At 36.5% G+C, this 19,738-nt stretch overlaps 1 protein-coding gene across 6 annotated transcripts in view; it reads left to right on the plus strand.

Moving 5' to 3' along the window:
* Positions 1–17,518, plus strand: part of LOC118733214 (myotubularin-related protein 4) — a 59,706-nt gene extending 42,188 nt beyond the window's left edge. For 4 of the 6 annotated variants that reach the window (XM_036462524.1, XM_036462523.1, XM_036462526.1 and 1 more), the window contains exons 2-18: positions 3,970–4,091; positions 4,166–5,025; positions 5,096–5,286; positions 5,351–5,546; positions 5,622–5,807; positions 5,871–6,035; positions 6,116–6,242; positions 6,308–6,413; positions 6,792–7,330; positions 7,389–7,648; positions 7,710–8,314; positions 8,398–8,554; positions 8,640–8,747; positions 12,068–12,475; positions 13,568–13,770; positions 15,044–15,167; positions 17,099–17,518. In XM_036462524.1, coding sequence (XP_036318417.1) covers positions 3,974–4,091; positions 4,166–5,025; positions 5,096–5,286; positions 5,351–5,546; positions 5,622–5,807; positions 5,871–6,035; positions 6,116–6,242; positions 6,308–6,413; positions 6,792–7,330; positions 7,389–7,648; positions 7,710–8,314; positions 8,398–8,554; positions 8,640–8,747; positions 12,068–12,475; positions 13,568–13,770; positions 15,044–15,167; positions 17,099–17,512 — 4,767 coding nt within the window. In that variant the 5' untranslated portion in view covers positions 3,970–3,973 and the 3' untranslated portion in view covers positions 17,513–17,518. The remainder of the gene's footprint in view (positions 1–3,969; positions 4,092–4,165; positions 5,026–5,095; positions 5,287–5,350; positions 5,547–5,621; positions 5,808–5,870; positions 6,036–6,115; positions 6,243–6,307; positions 6,414–6,791; positions 7,331–7,388; positions 7,649–7,709; positions 8,315–8,397; positions 8,555–8,639; positions 8,748–12,067; positions 12,476–13,567; positions 13,771–15,043; positions 15,168–17,098) is intronic. The other 2 variants (XM_036462527.1, XM_036462528.1) reach the window with 2 other exon arrangements.
* The last annotated feature ends 2,220 nt before the right edge of the window (positions 17,519–19,738 follow it).

The raw sequence follows: 19,738 nt of genomic DNA on the forward strand, positions 1-19,738 counted from the left end.
GGATCTCTGTACATACTTGTCTGTACTTTTTCCGTAGCTTTGATAATGTGACAAATGCAGTGAGCAGAGTTAAGACGTCTTAAAATTAGTTTTTCGGAATACACATAAGCTTTCTTCATAAAGTTTCTCCAACCAAGCCAACCATTGAAAGGTGACAATTGCCTTTTAACATACAAAGTTTTAAGTAATGTGCTCATGTATGTAGTTATGTTTTATGCGTTAGTTAGAAATTAGAACTTTAGTGTTTTCCATTGTGGCGTCAAACTGCTAGTGGATTACAGTATTCAGCTGATTAATAGGTGCTAATACATATTGGTTTCATACGAATTGAAAAAGTGAGGAGTGTTTAAGAGATTGCAGTTTTTCAATATTCGTTTTATTGTGGCTACGCCCCACAGTGGTCTGGGAGCGGCAAAAGCCCACATCTTCGAGGGGATAAGAAAATAAAATTGATAATTTTTGATGACAAGGATTATTAACTAATACATATGTATGTGTCAAGAGTATAGATCTTGAAAATACTGATTTGAATTCGTTTTATAACCATGGCAAGAGTCGTCCACTAAGAGCCTATTCTCACGGCAATAAATAAGTTCGCACATTGGTGGAAAGCATGAGATAAGTTTTAGGTGTTTCATTGAGTTCTGCCGAATTTTTCAGGATGTGTTTTGTTGAAATAAGTGCAAATAAGTTTTGAAATAAGTTTTGAAACAAGTGTTTCTCAGTAGTTTCTTATAGCGTTTTCTTTTCTCGAAATAATGTTGCCTCTCTTCCGCCCTGCGCCAGGGTTGTCAAGTTTTCGCATTCTTTTCTCAGCATCTTGAAGATGCATATTGCGTGCTCTTTCTTTAAAATGTTGCACTCTAATAATGTTGCCATATAACAAGGTGGCATTTTTTTAACGTAAACATAGTCTAACTACTTTCCACCACGGAGCTATTGGGATTACAACGCTAAACCCTGGATAAACTGTTGAAACAAGTTGCAGCTGCTAGAGTCTGCTATCTTCCACAGACTGGACGTTTCACAATGACAGATCCCCATATAAGCTGTTGCGAAAACTATTAATCGTGATGCGATTTTCCTGGAATTTTATATGTAGTACTTTTGTCTAGAAATGACAATTGGTGCAGATTGGTGAACTTCTACACCCGCTACACTAGGAGACAGATACATATGTCTGAAATTATTTGGTTTTAAGGAAAATACAATTTTTTTGTTTGGCAGTAGGCCGATTTCGACCATTTTTTAGATTTAAATCTCTCTGACTAAAATTAAGCTGCAAAACGAATTTCATTAAAATTGTGTAACATTTACCATTTTCGTCCCTAGTGTAGTGGACGTGGCAGTTTGCCAATCTATACGATTTTTCAGATTTCTTCTTTCCTTTTTGCCAAATTTTATATGGGGCTCTTCCAGTGTGCTCCTATCTGATACGTAAATATCCCGTCAGAATTAACAATGTACTTCGGGCATGCTTAAATATGATAGATGTCGTCTGGGTCTAGGTGTGTAGCCGACCATCCAAACCCGTTCTCAATTGAGTTATACTACGTTCAAATTGACGAGCTAAACATGTTAAATGGGCTTAAACCAGTTAAATGAACAAAACATATTCATAAACAAGTTAAATCACATGCAATTGTTGTTGGAAAATTGAACCAGTTAAATCATTTAACTCGTTTGAAAACCAGTTCAGCGCAGAGTTGTATCAGAAAGCTTTCTGCTCCGGCCAATCAGAATGACCCAAAAGCTTTCATTTGACACGCCAACGTTCAAAAAATTTATATTCTGAAAAATAATAAAAATTAAAAATTATCAAAAAATATCAAAATGCATGTATGCATGTCTGCCCGCCAAAAAAGAGGCAAAGGCGGTAAATAGCTATTTCCCATGAGGTCTCATCGTACGCAGAGATAAATAGTGCATAGGAACTAAACATTTTGAAGTCTCTAAGTAATCCGTATGCGTTAATATCATGAAGCAGACATTCGCACAAAACAAATTGAAACACAAAAACTTGATTTTGAATATTTTTTTTCTCGAATTTTTATTGGTAATCAAACAACCGTCAAAGTTAACTCCAAATGTTCAATGTGGACGATTGTGTTTTTTTCAAAAAGCTCTTTTTCATTTAATTTAACAAGTTAAATGGGGCCAATTTGACCGTAATATTAGTGTGCAGTTTTTTTCGGAGTTCTCCTTCCATGATGTGGATAAAGAAGCACGTGCTTCTAGTACAAAGTTGGCCCTTTCCATGTCGCGCTAGGGTGTGTCGTTATGAATATTTGAAGTGCGCAATTGCTATTAAATGCAAGCCTTATCGTCTATCCGAAGGTCGGAATAAATGTAATCTTAAATTTAGTAAAAATTCATTCCGTTTGCGTTTTTTTTTCAAACTCTTATTCCATTATAATTAGTTCCTTTAGTTTTCTGGTTACGTATCGCTGAGAACGTCAAGTAAATGTTCATGTTCTTTTTTTCCACTTGCGGCAACCAATGTTCAGGTAATAAAGGCTAAATCTCTATTCTAAACCATGCCAAACACTAGAGTCCCTTGACGATAGATCTTCCGAGTCGAAAACTCAACTGAAAATGAGTTTTCCACCAAAAGATCTACCCGTCTACGCTCTGCCTATGATGTCCGCAGTTAAGCAGCCGTAATAAATTTTTATGGTATGGGATTAATATTAATCTGCAAGCCGAGCTTACTCGCCAACCTTCCATTCACAGTCAGCAGCTTCAACATCCTAGAATATAAGATTACCTAAACTCTTGGTGTGCGCACTTGCATTTTAGCAATAGCTTTGTTTACCTAGTCCTTATCAACTGGCTTATAAGTTCAGCTCTCACCTCAACGTAAACCGCTACCCTCTGGATAAAATGTATGTGTGTACTATACACTTTATAGGCACATCTATAAGTTGCCGCGATTACAGGTTTTATGCTGTTTTTTCAGTCGAAATTGATATTTAACAACAACTGTGTTGGTGGTTGCCAACATGCCGCCGTCCTTGCACAGGTCCAACATTTAGCCGAAGTTACCGATCCAGCTGCGATGTAAGTGTCGTGTGTTCACCAAACGTTTCAACTCACCGCTGGATACGGAGTGTGCTTTCCTTTTTACTTGCTGACGCCCACATGTGTAGCGCCTTGTTGCAAGGTGTTTCGTACATTTGCGTGCCTTCCATTTGACGGGTTTGCTGACCTAGTGTGATGTTCCGACTTGCCTTGTGGTTTGCGTGCTACAGTGGCTTCGTTTAGTAGACTGTGATGAAGAGTGCTGTGGCTCAATTTACATACATACTCGGCAGCTGTTTTGAAACAGCAACACAGTGAAAAATGTCATATGTCCGACACTCTGTGCAAGTTCAACAATTGATTTGTATGAGCTGGTGGGGGGGTGGAAGTGTAGTTTGGAAAAGTTAATGTTAGGATTGGATGGAGAAGTAAGAGAGCATAATTGCACTTTGGCGACTATTATATGATTGTCGGAGCTTCGCTGGAGTTAAGTAATTCTTCCTGAGACATACGAACCATTCCAGATATTTCTGCATGTAGGAGAATCGTGTGGATAGAATCTCTAATAATCCTTACTCTAAACATGTTCCTTCGTTCTGCCTCAGCTCTTCAATCTGCTTCCAAAGTCTAATCCCTTCTCCGGGGTAAAGTGTTCCATGGAAATGGGACCATGCTTGTTATATTTGTGATATTTGGCACAAATTTTAATATGTATACATATTTGGTGATGGAACACACAATAATCTCGCACATAGTAAGTATACCTTGAGAGAGGCAAATACATATTATCCCCTTTTCCGGGGTAGGAAATATCAGAATATTGTTATTTATATTTCAAAAATTTTCTTCAAACGTATGTATGTCTAAAGAATTTTCTAATATATACAATGTACATACATATGTATGTATGTAGATAATAAATTTATTTTATAATTCTTTTATTTCCAGCTAAATGGAGGGATCGGATGGATCACCTCCTCCGTCATTGTGCATTGTACGAGCAACTGAATTTTTTCCAAAATCTCAAATGGAGAAGGAAGATACACAGTTGACGGTGCCCTTTCAAGAACGTTAGTATTTCTGAATTTTCGATTGTTTGTTTAGTTTATTTTTGATAACTCAAAAAATTACGTTCTTAATGCAGTTGCCGGTGAATCCGTCAAATATCTGGGACGTACAGATGATGGTGTTTTGGCGCTCTCTACATACCGCATATTTATGCTTAAAAACTCTACCAACTCAGAGACATCTGTGCCACTGGGCCTGATCGAGAGCGTACATATCCGTGACCTGTTTCAATTAATCATAAATTGTAAAGACGCTAGCACTGTGAAATGTTCCTTTGAAACAGCTGAACAATGCGCCGATTGGCAGCGCCGTATTAATCAATCAGTGGGTGTCCCGCCAACGTTAGAAGCATTATTCGCGTTTCCCTTCCACTCGTATATGTGTGATGCAATTAGCGTGCAGAATGGCGATGGTATTGGCAGATTAGCCGATGGTAGCATCATTGACAATTCTACCGAGTACCTGGAACGCTTACAACGTGCCTCCCGCGATGATGAAGATTTTATGCGTGAAGTCGAACGACTCGGTTTCGATCTAAATGGAGCGTGGCGTATTTCCAAAGCCAATGAGGAGTTCAAATTGTGTCCTTCATATCCGCAAAAGTTGCTGGTGCCGGGTTGCATATCGGACGAAATGCTCAATGAAGTGGCGAACTTTCGTGGTTCGCGGCGTCTGCCAGCGGTTGTGTGGCGTCATCGAAAATCGGGCGCAGTGATTGCGCGCTGCAGTCAGCCGGAGGTGGGTTGGTTCGGTTGGCGCAGTACGAAAGACGAGCAACTGTTCAAAGCATTGGCTGATGCTTGTGCCTTTGACAGAGGCGAGCAGATGCGTCGTTTCATGCAGTGCGCAAATCCTGGGCTCGCCATGACTTCCGGTGAGAATTCACCATCAAGCACTGAAAACAGTCACGAAGAAGTAGCGCTGGATGAAGTGAGAGTACGTAAAGTACTTATAAATTATAGCGTATTACATTCGAGACTATTGATTTTTTGTCTTTTCCTATTAGAAAATCCTTATTATAGATGCGCGTAGCTACGCATCTGCTGTAACGAATCGTGCACGTGGCGGTGGCTGCGAATGCATTGAATATTATCCGTGCGCGGAAATAGAATTTATGAATCTAGGTAACATTCATGTCATACGAAAGAGTTTTCATGCGCTCAGACAACTGTGCGCTTCACCACCAGATTGTCCCAAGTAAGCTTGATAATAGTTTTCTTCTGACTCTACTTACATTTGTATAAACTTGTATTTCTTTTAGTTGGTTAGGTTTACTCGAAAAGACAATGTGGCTGCAACACCTTTCTGGACTTTTAGCTGCGGCCGTAACCGTCTGCCACGCCATCGAGAAGAAAGGGCGCCCGGTATTGGTACACTGTTCGGACGGCTGGGATCGAACGCCACAAATTGTGGCCACAGCACAACTGTGCTTGGATCCTTTCTATCGCACTGTTGAGGTAACCATTTAGGATGCCAGATTTTGGTACTTTGCATACAAATAATATATTTTTTGTTTGTATTATTATTATTAGGGTTTCCGCATTCTCGTTGAACGTGAATGGCTGAGTTTCGGGCATAAATTTTCCGATCGCTGTGGTCATGGGCCCGGTTCTGAAGACGTAAATGAAAGGTGCCCAGTTTTCTTGCAATGGTTGGATATAGTGCATCAAATACACAGACAATTCCCATGTAGTTTTGAATTCAACATGGCGTACTTGGTAATTAGTGAGATTAGCAAATGTCTAGCAGCATGCACTGAAATTTATTATCTTTTATTTTAGATAAAATTAGCACAACACTCCCATTCATGTTTATTCGGTACCTTCCTTTGCAACACATACAGGGAGCGTTTGGAAAAGTCAGTATTTGAGCGCACATTCTCAGTCTGGCCTTTCCTCTCAGGACCAATGTATAAAAATCCGCTTTACATAGCAAATAGAGATGCGGTAAACTTTATATTTTAATACTGGAAAGCATTATTATTAATTTGCTTTGTTTTATTTGTATACATTATTTTATTAACTAGGTAATTTGGCCTGCGCATCATGTACGAGATTTATACTTATGGACTGATGTTTATTTGGGTAGTCTGGGCAATCAAAATAGCATTGATTTTCCCAATAACAGTAATGAAACTGTGCAAGGTTCGATAAGTAAGTTTAACATTCCTTTACATTTTCTTAGATTTGAAGGAAAACCTTAATTAATTCATTTCAAGCTCCCATGACTAAGACACGTTCGTATGGTGATTTAACATCAGCAAACATTATGCAGAGTGGAATATCACGTCGTTCCAGCGACCCAAACGTGACTTTAGAACCGAAGTAAGCAAATCTATAAGTTAAATCTGCTAATATGAATTTGATTTTATTCAGAAATCTATTTCTTACGTCATTTAGTGATAAAATTGTTTTTTGTGCGTATTCTAAAAGTGCCCACACACTTGATAAGTACCAGCAATTTTTCTATGAAATTCTACTTTTTCGTGCGAACACCCAAAAAGAATCTCGCTTTCTCAAGCCTTACAGCGAATTGCAAGTGTTAGGGCACTTTTAAACGCGAATAGTTTAAAATTCGAAATCTTACTCGAAATTTTTGACAGTTAAGTTTCTAGAATTAAAGAGTGGGTGAATAACCTCAGCTTTTCGATTTGTATGAAAATAAAAAAATTATCGGTACTATTTGGTAATTTATAATTTCAGTTTAACTATGGCATCAAATTTTGAAAATGATTGCATTTCGAATATGCAAACCGAGCGGGGAGATTCACCAGATGATGTAAATGATACCATACAGAAAATCCAAAATCTCACCATGCAGTTAAATAACCAAGACGAAGCAAATTTTACTGGTATTGGAAAAACTGCAGATGAACTGCAAAAAGATGCACAAAAAGGACTAAACGAGGATATAATGGATGATGATCAGGTTACTGAAAACATGCTACAGCAGGACAAATTCAAAGCCTGCAACAACATGTCATCAGTGATTTTCGACAGTTATCCGTTTGAAGCCCTTAGGTCGAATATCGAACATTTAAACGAAACCGCTATTACGCATAAATCAACCGATGTTTACAATAATACACATAATGGCGTTGAGTTGGGTAGTTTGAGTCAGTATGATGAAGCTAAGAATACTCTAGCTGCCACTGAGATCAGAGATACGGGTGGCGGTAAGAACTTGAGTACGTATAAGGCCTGCATGAACGAGGACTTGATGCTGAGTGTAGACCTAAGTGGTGAGCATTCATACATTTGCATGTACATATATGTGTATTGTTTATATTTTTTTTTTAGATGCTAGTTCCAAAGTGGATGACGCTGCAGCGTGTGAAGCAGATGAACGACGAAGCATTTGGCATGGTTCGATCAACACTAGCACAGACACTTTAGTGCCGATCGAGAGAAGACAGAGTAATGACTGTCGAGAAATTAAAACACCTGCTGCGAAGGAAATCGATGTTGCCGACGGCTCTGTTTCACCTGAAAGACTATCTACGACAGCTGACAAAATGGAACTTGGTTTAACTTCACCATATGTTCTATTAAAACAAGAGGTATTCAAATGAAGTTTATCATTAAACTAAAATTAATAGATTTTTGCGTTTCTGTATCTAGCGCAAAAATTCTTTAACCTGCAATACAGCTGTAAGTAGCATTGGCGTCAATGGCTTGAATAACAGTATTTTGCCTAAAGTTCATGGCAGTAGTAGTACCTCGAATCGTTCAAATATCTTGTCAAATTCATCTAGTAATGCCTCCATCTCATCAACATCGTCTTCACTCAATAATTTAAAAAACATTAGAAACAGCAATAATAGCCTCGCAACAACTACGACAGATCAGAATTGTGACAATAAAAGTGAGAATGAAGCTGATATAGATCCTGACGAATTAGACGCCGATGATGATGCTGATCCGTTTCCAAATACTCATGCGCATTCCAACGATTCCATGAATGAAAGTATCATTATTTTGCCAGAGCATCGAAAGTTGGAAATATCTGTGAGTGGCAATTGTGAGACAATCTCAAATAACGGCGTGTCATTGCCAACGACACCGACAGACTTTGCTGCAAGCGCAACTGTAGGAGTTAGAAGCGGATTTGGTGGAGTTCCAGCTGTAGGTGGTGCAGCCACTCATCGGCGGCGACGGACATCTTCGTCGAACTCTAATCCAAATCGTTTTTTTGATGGCATTAATATAAAGCTAGCTAATGGAAGGTATGTGCAAAAATCCATCCAACTTTCTGTTACTATCATAAAAAGTGCACACTTTGATATGCATTCAATGTTTTCTCAATCAGCACAACACGGTTTTCATTGCCTGGTGCGCGTTCGTTGCCGATGACACCGCCCGCACAACAGGAACGACCACAAATCACAATATCCTGTCCAGATGGATTGGCGCATGCCTTGAGCGAACAAAATCTCCGACTGCAACAAATTGTGCTCGAACACAAGGTTAGTCAAATCGTGTATGAGCTAAAGTTTCAAATCGTAGAATCTACATTTTTTGTTTCATACAAATATTTTATTTTACGTTTAGGTGCGCGAGGATGTACTGTTGCGTGAAATACATGACATGCGCATGGCGTTACTTAAAAAAATATGCCCAAATTGCAACGTTGCACAAACAAATGCAAATGATGAACAGGTAAGCAACTTGAAAATGAAGTTTAGTTATTTAATTATTTAAATTGTAGGATTATTTGATAGGGGTGGTATACAAAGATGCTGCATCATTATAAAAAGCCTCTTAGTACAAGTAATTACACTGTGAAGCTGAATATATGCGATATATTTTTGAAAGGGGGCATCATGGCGATCCTTTTTACTGATCCTGTACGTCTGAGTCTTATTTTATTTGTACTTAAATGATAAATTTTAAGAGTTGGAGCTTTGATGATTAAGGGAAGGCTTTTTTAAAGGCTAAATACTTTCTTTCACTCTTCCCTTTCTTTTTAAAGATTTTCTTTTTTTCAAAGAGTTCGAATACTGACTGCTTTGCTCAGCGAAAAGGATCAGCTGATGCCCTCTTGCAAAAATATACCGTGGTTATGTTGTTACAAGAAAAAAATTAAATGCTGAAGTATAAATGTATTAAAAAATAAATGTACTTTGATATAGGTACTATATATTTGGCCAATATCATAGGAATTTTTTAAATTAGCGATGGTCAAAGTTGAAAAAATTAAGAAAAATAGGGTTTTTTTTTTAATTTTACCCGATGGAAATTCCCAATAAGCTAAGTCTAACAATATATTGCTATACATCATTTTAAAGGTCAGTAAACCCTTTTTCAAAAGACCCTACCTACAATCTACATTAAGTTTTTTTTTCGGGTATATTTCGTGATTTTGTAGCACCGTGTTATGAGCGAAAGCGATCTCGTTTAATGCAGAAGAAGTAAACTGCTGGATTTTTAAACAAAAACAAAATTTTTAATCAATTTTAAAAAATTCTTAATAAATCGAAAGGTATTAAGTTTATAATTTGAAAATCATTTAACCTTGCATCATATGAATTATCGCCCTATTCCCACACCACTGACAAAACTCAGCGGCTGACTATTGCCTTTACTACTGCGCCTAATACTATGCCGCAAATTTCTTTTAAGCTGTCGTATGACAATTGTCAGTTTTATTGTTATGACCTACTGAGTAAGTGACAACGGCGAAACAATGTTTATATTGTGTTTTAGGCGCACTAATTGTGACAATGGTCATATGATGAATTTTGTCAGTGTTGTGGGAATAGGGCGGTTAAACTTACCAACATGTATAAAATGGACATATATTATGGAAACGGTGAAACAATTAAAAGAAATATACTTATAATTCAAAAGAAAACTATCGCACACTATCGATGGTGCCGGTTATCGGTAGTGCAGACTCTCGATAGTTTCTGACCTCTAGTCCATAGTTATACCATTTTCCCACGGTACCCTGAATTACTTGGTTCGCTCCCCCAATTACGATCGCGAATGACAGTTGACAGTTCTCCGTCTCTGTGTTTTGTTTTTATTTTTCTTCGCTGCAAAATTGATGCAAAATTTAGGTTCTTCCTAAAAATTTATTATTAAATTAGGGATATACACATCTAAAAACTTTACTTTTCGTACTCAGAAAAAATGCAAGTTTTAATTTGTGAGCTAGTTTCGATAAATTTCCGATAAAAATTAGAGACAGCACCGATTTGTTCGTAATTCCCATGGTAATTGGATCTGAATTACCAACAAATGAGGTAATTCGCTCTCAAAATTTTGTATGGCGAATTACGAAATTCGATGCGTAATTGGAGTGCGAATTACGAATGAGTAAGAGGGTGCCACACGTGTGGAATAGATTAGTTTCGTTCGATAACAAAATTAGCCAACACCAGCCAACAATCAAAATCAAGAGAGTAAGCGAAAATTCTCTCCCAAAGAGATGAAAAAGCAAAACAGTAAACGAACAGGAAATTAGCCATTACTTGCAAAAACCGGAAGAAGAAGACACACCAGCTGACTTTGTTTATGTTTTATTTGTAAACAAACTGAAATTCATGTTGCCTCCATAGAAGAAAAAAGAAAAGTGAACGTTCAATGTTCGCCAGGAACATTTCTAGAAGTAAAAACTAGTTGGCGCTATCATAAGGTCACATAGCAGGCAGCCATAAAGCATATAATTACCAAAACTAGGAAAATGCAATTTTGCTTGTTTACAGAAATTGCAACCATATGTTTTGTGATCATATGTTTTCGTGTTGGATAATTTTTGCTGACTAAAATTTTGCCAGTACAAAATGAACGCTTCTCTTGCATCAAAATGAACGCTTGCTCTCTCAATTTTTGTGTGTTGGATAATTTTTTGTCGTTATCGAACGCCATCCAGTAAAAATTTGGAAAAACTATTACAAATTTTTGACTTGTCGAACGCACCTATTGTTGTTTTGTTGTCATACTACGATGTGTGTCTCTTGCATTAATAAAACAAATTAAATCTACTACCAAAATTTTATTTTTCCTAAAATTTTTCAAGGCCCGAAACCTGCGTACATGTAATTTTTAGTCTCTTTAAAGCCTTGCCAAACAAGAGCGTTACGCGAACGCGCAGTATAATCCTGTATAGCGTTTTCGCTCAGAGCGCCCTGCCTGTTTCATACGCTATAAATTCTTGGGCGGCAGTTACTTTAATTCCGAAATCCCTTTTTTGGAGTGCTCCTCAGCACAGTAAAGACACAAAGCAACGCATATACTATTTTGTACCGCACCGCGCCTGTTTGACCAGCGATTCATGCGCCTGTCATTTTCTACCCAATTCTATTCAATAAGTGAACGTTGTTTAGCTCTCAAGCAGCAAGAAGAGGGCAATGAAACGACAAAATTTTTTCTAGAAAAAAAAATCTTTGAATATGGATGTATTTACTTGTGTACATATACATACATACCTAGGTACATGCGCAAGAGTCAACACCAGACTGGGGAAAAAAGAAAAAATGTATCGCTTATTAGAGCTTCGCGTCCGCTTATGGGAGATTTTTTTTTTCATAACTAGACATTTTTGAGTGTCTGCGTCCGTTTATCGGAAAGTGCGTGGAGAGGAGAGCATTCTGTATGAAAAAAAAAAACCAAATATGTATTGTTCGTTCCCAAGAATGTGTCCGCTTACAGGAGATATTCGATTATTAGAGCGTCCGTCTATGAGAGTTTTCACTGTACATACATATTACCAGTTATCGCTATAAAATCTTGCAGTTAATTGCTGTGGGTAGTAGTCATAATTTTATAAATTCTAGGCTTACTTTTACCATATCGTAATTACGTATGTACTTATGTATGTGCGCTTACGCCGACTGAAAGTGGCTCAGAAAAAGTAACAGCATAGTACTTATTGCGTTAATACTTTTTATGCTCGCTAAACTTGCGTATTTGTAAACGTATTAGTACATACATATGTATTAATGTATGTATTCCTATAATCACACCTATTTAAGGAAGACGAGATCTTACTTAGCAGATGTAGAATAGTTGAACGCACCACAAGGTGCCAATGCTTAAAGGCGAGATCATGTAATAAGTGCAAACTATTGCAACAGCAGCAAATGAGACAGCAACAACAACAACGGTCACAATCATACCAATCATATAAACGACGTCATCGTTTACAACGTTACCACACTGCGATCGGTCATCATGGGCGAGTACTTTCTCGCCACCGTTATTGCCATTGCATTTGCCAGAACAGTTATAATCAGCGCAGGCGCTACCATAGTTTCAGTTGTAGTCTTTGCTACAACAACGAAGATGATATGCTGACTGACGACGATAATGATAACACAATGGCGATGCTAATGCGAAATTACAGTTGCGATTGTCGCGATAGCAATAGCTCCTTGTCAGCGGTTAGTTTGTGTCTTTTTTTTTGATTTTCTTAAAGTGCATTGCTTGCTGTGCGATGTGTAACGGTTAAAAGCTTGTGGCAATAAAAAATACATAGTACATATAGGCATTCAGCTGTCCACAAAATAATAGGAGTGCGGTATTTTGACCAGTTTTAGTTATTTGTCTTTTGTTTATTTAATGTTTATTATTTTTTTATAAAAGTCTATCTGGTTATACAACAAATACCATATTTAATTTATTTTTTTTCGTTGATTTTTGGTAATTTTTTTTTTGCTGGCAGTGTCCTCCATATAAAAGGAAATTGTCGAACATACTTTGTATGGAAAAAACGTGAAACACCTTCAACCAAAAATATTCTCAAAAAATCAACGAAATTTTTTTGCAACTTGAAACTTGCATTTTATTAGAATAAAATGGGTTACAAAACTGCATACCACAATTTTTGTAGAGATTCTGACTAAAAAATTTGGAAGTCTGGGTGAAAAGTTGCGAAATTTTTATAATTTTTGTACAAAGTTTGAAATCTGAATTTATATGAGATATGTTGTATAGCCAGTTAGACTTTTATAAAAAAAAATAATAAAAAGTAAATAAACGAAAGACAAAACAGCCAAAACTGGTCAAAATATCGCACTCCTATTATTTTGTGGACAACTGTATGTTCACTGTTTTCCTTGTGCAGTAAAAAGTTAAACTTTTCGATTTACTGTTTTTGCGAAATAAGTTTTCATTGATGATACGAATGCTGCTTGATTGTTTAGCGCGCCTTGCACATTTTCACTTGTTGATTCCTTCTACCACTCCTTTATCCAATCAAACTAATCTGGCTGTTGCCGTTGCTGTTGGCCTTGCAAAATATCTTACAAAACCGCATTACAGAAATGCGAGCTGCCGTGCATTTTTATGGCGCTTATATTTCAAAAAAAAAGAAGAAAAAACTATGCTAACCGCATGTGCATTTGTACTGCAAAAATTGACTTACTTGAAATTTTGAAGCAAATTTTTGTTGTGCTAATTGTTGACTTTATCAGTCTATGCTTCAACATCTATCACAAACAAATAACTTGACCATACAACTTTTTCACTTGCAGAATTCAGCTATAGATAACATTGAGAATGCTTCGATATGCTCATGGGAGGCTGTTGAAGATCGCAGCGCACCCTCATCTAGTGCTAGTTCCTCCATACAACAACCAAACACCGCAAGTGTCCTATGGGTACCCGATCATGCAGTGAAACGCTGCACCAGCTGTCAAGTCGAATTCTGGATAGGCCGTCGAAGACATCATTGCCGGTGCGCAACTCAAAATGCTTGAAATTAAATATTATAAATTTGTAATTTGTTCATAATTGTTTTTTTTTCTAAATGTTAACTATTTTCTAAGGATTTTGGTTGGAATTTTTATATGTTTTCTTGTTTGTCTCTTTATGCGTAATCGTTCATACATACATATCTACTTATACCAGTGTAGTAGTTTTAATCCTACCTCATTCGTTTTCGAATTTCTAAACTATTAGTTTCTACATTATGCATTTGTGAATAACAAACCTTTTTTATTGGATATTATAAATCATTGTTTACTTTTATTGCTGGCTCGTATTATATGAAATATGGATTCAAAAAATTACCATTAAATCTGAAAGTGTTCCAAGTCATACGTACAGGATGCGTCGGGTATTTGAGGGCACTCACATATAGATATATATTCGTGCAACTCGATCCTGAAATAGGTCAACTTCTTAAAGTTGTCCGATCCTTTGTTTACAAAGCACGCTTAGAACTGGAAGAATTTTGTTTCTTTCCCAATGGACTTCGCGTAAATGCAGTTGTGAAACCCTGGATAGATAGAGTACGCGATGAGAAGCAATTGGTATTCCAACAGAACTCTGTTCCTTCACACAAGGACATGAAGACGCAAGATTAGAAATCTGAGAATTTTCATGACGCCACACCTTCAAAGATACGACCACCCAACTCATCGGATATTAATCGTTTCGATGACTTGAACGGGGGACCAATAAACATCTCCACAATACCCTTCAGCTTTTGAGAGCAGAGACTATAAGATTTAATGGCGCATGTGGACGAGGAACTTTTGATCCAAACATGCAAACGATTCCGCCTGCGGATTGAAGATGTTATTGCTGTGATTTTATTTGTCCTCAAATACCTAACGCTTTCTGGATAATAACTCTTGTGCATAAAAGTCTTACTTTTGCTGATAAAGTTTAACGATTAACAAATGCGATTATACGCAGTTAACAGATATGAAATTACTTAGGTCGCCTTGAAATTTATAGGCACCAATATCGTTTTCAATATTACATAAGTGATATATATGCATATGTTGAATATGAAAACATTTAAGAAAAATTGCATTATTTTAATCTTAAAAGACGTAATACAATACATTTTTCAAATCCATATTCAAGCTGACTATGGATATGCAACGCTGCTAATAACTTATTCGCACTATTTTAATTTTCCTAAATGTATTACTCTGTATTTCTTATACTGAGTATTCTGTGCCATATTTAAATTATTCTGTTTTTATCTCTTCATTTAGTTCGTGTGGGCAGATATTTTGCGCCGACTGTTCAGAGTTTTGGGCCCCGCTACCTGATGCAAAGCTTTTTAATCCCGTGAGATTATGCGGACCCTGTTATCATGCCGTAACAACAAGGATCCAGGTAAACGCTCTAAACTCTGACTAAAAGTAAACTATTTACAGTGCGCGTGAACGAATATCCGTATAGAGGGCCGAGAAAGCTAATAGAGACGAAACAGTAATATCACTTGCACCTTCTAACTTTTTTCGATAGTGTTTCAAAGCGTAGTTGACTAACTCTATTCCTCTAGAAACTATACTAGAATTTATAGTTTTATGAAACAAGTAAAATTATGAGAAAAAACTGGCGAAGATAAATTTATTTGCAAAAGTTTCGAGAAAAACTATTGTGGTTGAGTGCTGCCGGGGTAACAGACGTGGGAACGCCCAGAAAAAGTATCGCAACTTCCAGTTAAACTAATAAAGCAAAAATGTTCGTTTGTCAAACAAAATTCTTACCATCCAAACCGGATAACAAAAAAAAAAAAAAAAGCATTGTATCTGCTGATCCGTTCATGGTGCTGCTTCTAAAGTTTTTTCACAGGTTGAAGTTTCTTTTTAGAGGGAAAATTGCTTTTTATATAACATTTTAAAATATGCAATACTTCATGGTTATCTTATTAGAGGAAAGTTTCTCGCCTGGATTATGGATTGGCCTTACATATATAGGTGGTTCACAATTTGTCGTAAGTGTCGTATGTCGTAAAATTTTTAACGGCCAAATAAATAGTTTTAGCCGTTTAAAGCTTACGACATACAACATTACCACAGTATAAAACACCTTGTGAACTCCCTAATAGAACGAGCCCAAACCGGTCATAAATACGGGGTTTCCAAATACATATCTCGACTCCTGTGCCATTTTTTGTGGAGTTATTCCTATTGATGTAAGTATATATTATAAATATAAACTAAATTAGACCATAGGTGCAGGTTTTCGGAATATATCCATCCAACGCCACCTACAGGCAAACATTTTTGTGGTTATTTCTTACCATGTGAGTAATATACATTCCAAATATGAACCAAATGGCACATTAAAAACAGGGGTTTTCAAATGTCTCGATAGCTGGACCACTTAGCGGATTAATTCATCTTTCATATTGTTTTGTCATCAGGTTCTGAACTAAATTTCAAGTCTAGCTCATTGGAAAGTTGGTTAAAAATACTAGGCGGAGCCTTTCTATCATGCGCCTCATTATTTTTAGAGAGACCTACAGTTTTACACCACTTCTGAACGGATGATGGCTTTTTGTTAAAAACTTTTTCATGCACTTCTATAATTTTTCGTTGGCAGCAAAAGGACAATTACTTTTATGCCCCGTTTCAGCTAATGATGCCAAAATCATAAATGATGTGTCTAAATGGTAAATACAATTGGCAAAATAAGACATGGAATATATTATAGATCAATTTACGTATCAAAATAATAGTTGGTTTAGGGTTGATAAAAATGCAAATAGGTATTATCGTGGGTAGATCGTCTAGAGATGAAAGTCATTTACATAATGAGAAGTAACAATGGCTATTAAAAAACAATGTTTTTCTCTTATTTGTACAATTTTGTTATAAATAAGTGAAAGAAATATCAGAATTTTGCTAATGGGAATTGGCGGGTTAATTTCTGAGTTTGATACGTCATCCATACCTTTTTAAAATGTTAACAATTGAGTCTTTAAAACAATTTTCCTGCGTTTACCTTCAATGCATGACCATTGTACTTTTCATTTCACTGGCTTTTGAATAACTGAAATAATTAAGACAGTCGTCATCCCAGTCCAGCCGTGGCCTGGCTCACTTCACTTTAGCGACGGAGTAAAGTTCAGCTATAGCAGCCAACAAGGATAGCTATATATATTGGTAACGCTATGTGAATTTTCATAAAATTTACCGCCAATTAGATTAATTGATCATCATTAACATTTAAGCATTGATCTAAAACTAAAAACTGACTTAAGCATACCTTTCGAAATATTAAAAAAAAAAGTAAATATTATATTTTATTATTTTCAGCTGCAGAGTCGCTCATCGGTCATAACCAATAATATGCCAAATTATACAACCATAACTACCAGCTCCTCTGCAATTAGCACGACAGCAAGCACTGTTTTAACGGCTAGCGGAGCTACAAAAAACTTGCCTAATACGGCGACGCCAGCAGTTTCAAACACATCGCATGCAAACGCCACCACAGTCACAACAACAAGTACTTCCAGTACGATGCATATGACGGCTCCATTACCTTTAACAGCGGCTGCAGTGCAGCAACCAAAACAGCAGCAGCAACAAAGACAAACGGCAGCAGTGGCTGCTACTGCTACCGTGGCTGCCGCAGCCGCAGCTACAAGCACACAAATTGAGAGTAGCAGTATGTCACACATGTTGATGGCGGCAAATAAAAACATTGCCGCTAGTGTTGCAAATTAATATTTATTTATGCAGTTGTCTTTGTTGGCCGAGCAATGGGCGATGCAAGGAAATCATTTTATTTTATTTCATAGCTGAAATTTAAATTCTAATGAACATTCTAATCTGGGGCGCCTCTAACGTGCTGTTAATTACAAGTGTAACAGTTTAAAAGTGGAGGTGAGCGAACGCGAGAGAGAGACTGTGCTGCCAGACTGTTGGCAACTTTGTTGCTGCCGTGCCTAGACAAGTACGGATTTTATTGCTAAACGCGTGCTTGTAATTTGAATATCTTGTACTTGTTTTTTTTTTTTTGTTCTATTTATTTAATTATTAGGTGTTTCGATTCGCCCACACTTAGACAGTGGCAAACCTAGAGAATAACTGGCATAAACCATTTATTATAGTAAAACTTGTCTAATATCTGCATAGAGATCATACAGAGAATGGATGTTGTTGTTGTAACAGCATACAAAGTCCCCAAATAATTTTTGTGGAATGATGCTAAAGTGACCGTCCTTGGCCAGATATGAATCTGGGTCGTTCCGGTTACGTAGAACCAACTGTCGTGGGAAGAAATTCAGCTGGATAACTTTGGTCAGTGTTATGCAGACAAATTTTTGTTTGGTGGATCCACTGAGTTTGGCACAGGGTTGCACGTTGATTGTGCTTTTATGCCTATTGCTAACACGAAATAAAAATTGCAGATGTCCTTTTGATGCAAAAATTAATAATGTGGTTGTTCACGCTTGCCTGGTTATTAGGATATCTGGATATGCGGTATATTGTTGTGTTAGTAAGAGATTTTTCTATGTGTGTGTTTCAGACCGAAGTCATACCGCATTTTCCCGGTCTTAAATTGCTGAGGTAAAATACTACTCCCTTCCTCTCGCCTATGAAAAACCGGTTTCAGACGGTCTGAAAAGACTTAAAAGTGTCGAGCCTCATTAACTATGCCTTGGTATGTATAACTACAATTACCAACAATTTTTTTGTATGGTAACAATAATTTTACATCGATTTGGCCAGCCAAATTTAGTTTGCTGTGAGAGTCGCCAAAGCCTCTCTCCAAATTTGCATACAGTTTGCTAAAAAAAATATCTGCATAAAGCAGGGATCACATGATTTGTAACTGCAAAATGTACAAATATACAAATCGTGTGATCCCTGCTTAACACCGACCTTTATTGTTGCTTTCACACGCACATTTTTTGTCAAGAGAGCAGAGCTCAAATATAGTGATAATATAGTGGCGAATCGAAGACGGCTATTTTCTCTGCTGACTTGGAAGAAATTATTGATGCGCTACAATTTTTTTTTTTATCAGTTGTATATATATTCGTTTCTTCTTCATTCTGGTATTTTGAAGACAAAATTGAATTTAAAAACTATGCACGTAATTGTAAAGTTTTGAATATTTATTTAAAAAAAATTGAAACTATATGCAATGATTTTCTTTGAAAAGTTTAGTTAGTAAAAAAATACTTGTGTGTATGTTTGTATTTGGCAGAATTCTTTACTAAAAATGCAAAATTAATAAAAATTCGACACTTTGCTTACTATATATTTATCTACATACATATGTATCTACATATAAGCCTCAACACAAAATCAAATACACGTGAGAAAACATAACAAATAATGTTGCAAGAATCAAAAACTTTTATTTGGTTTAGCTTATTTCGCGCGAACTAAAAAATCGTTGGAAAAACTTGAAGGAGTTCGATGTCCATTCGCAGAAGTTGTTGTTAGTTTTTCCTTTGGCACAACCAAACCTATCATTGCAAAACTGTATACATAAATGCATACAAACATTACCTATGTATGTACATATATAAATATACATATATAAGTACGTATGTAAGTAAGTTTGAGATGGTAATAATAAAAGCAAAAAAATGACTACAAAAAAAATTAAAAAAAAAAATCGTAAACCAAAAATGAAATACATCACCTTGTCGAATAAATTCATCGTGTATTTATTAAATGAAAAAAATGCGACTAGAAGCTGCGCGTTTTTACTCACTAATAAATTTAATTATAAAGCATGTGTATGTAATTTACAATGTTTGATTATTTGTAAGTGCAGATTATAATCGTTATGTTTAAACTTTGATCCCTTGAACCACATATTGAAAACATTGAAACGTATGTAACTAAATATGTACGATTAGGAGTTTTAATTAAGAAATAAATTTATAATTATTGCTTATAACAAAATAAAACTGGATGCAAATGTAATAAAAA

Source organism: Rhagoletis pomonella, unplaced genomic scaffold (genome assembly GCF_013731165.1).
Source record: "Rhagoletis pomonella isolate Grant_MI unplaced genomic scaffold, Rhpom_1.0 Rhpom_scaffold_00002, whole genome shotgun sequence".
Lineage (NCBI taxonomy): Eukaryota > Metazoa > Arthropoda > Insecta > Diptera > Tephritidae > Rhagoletis > Rhagoletis pomonella.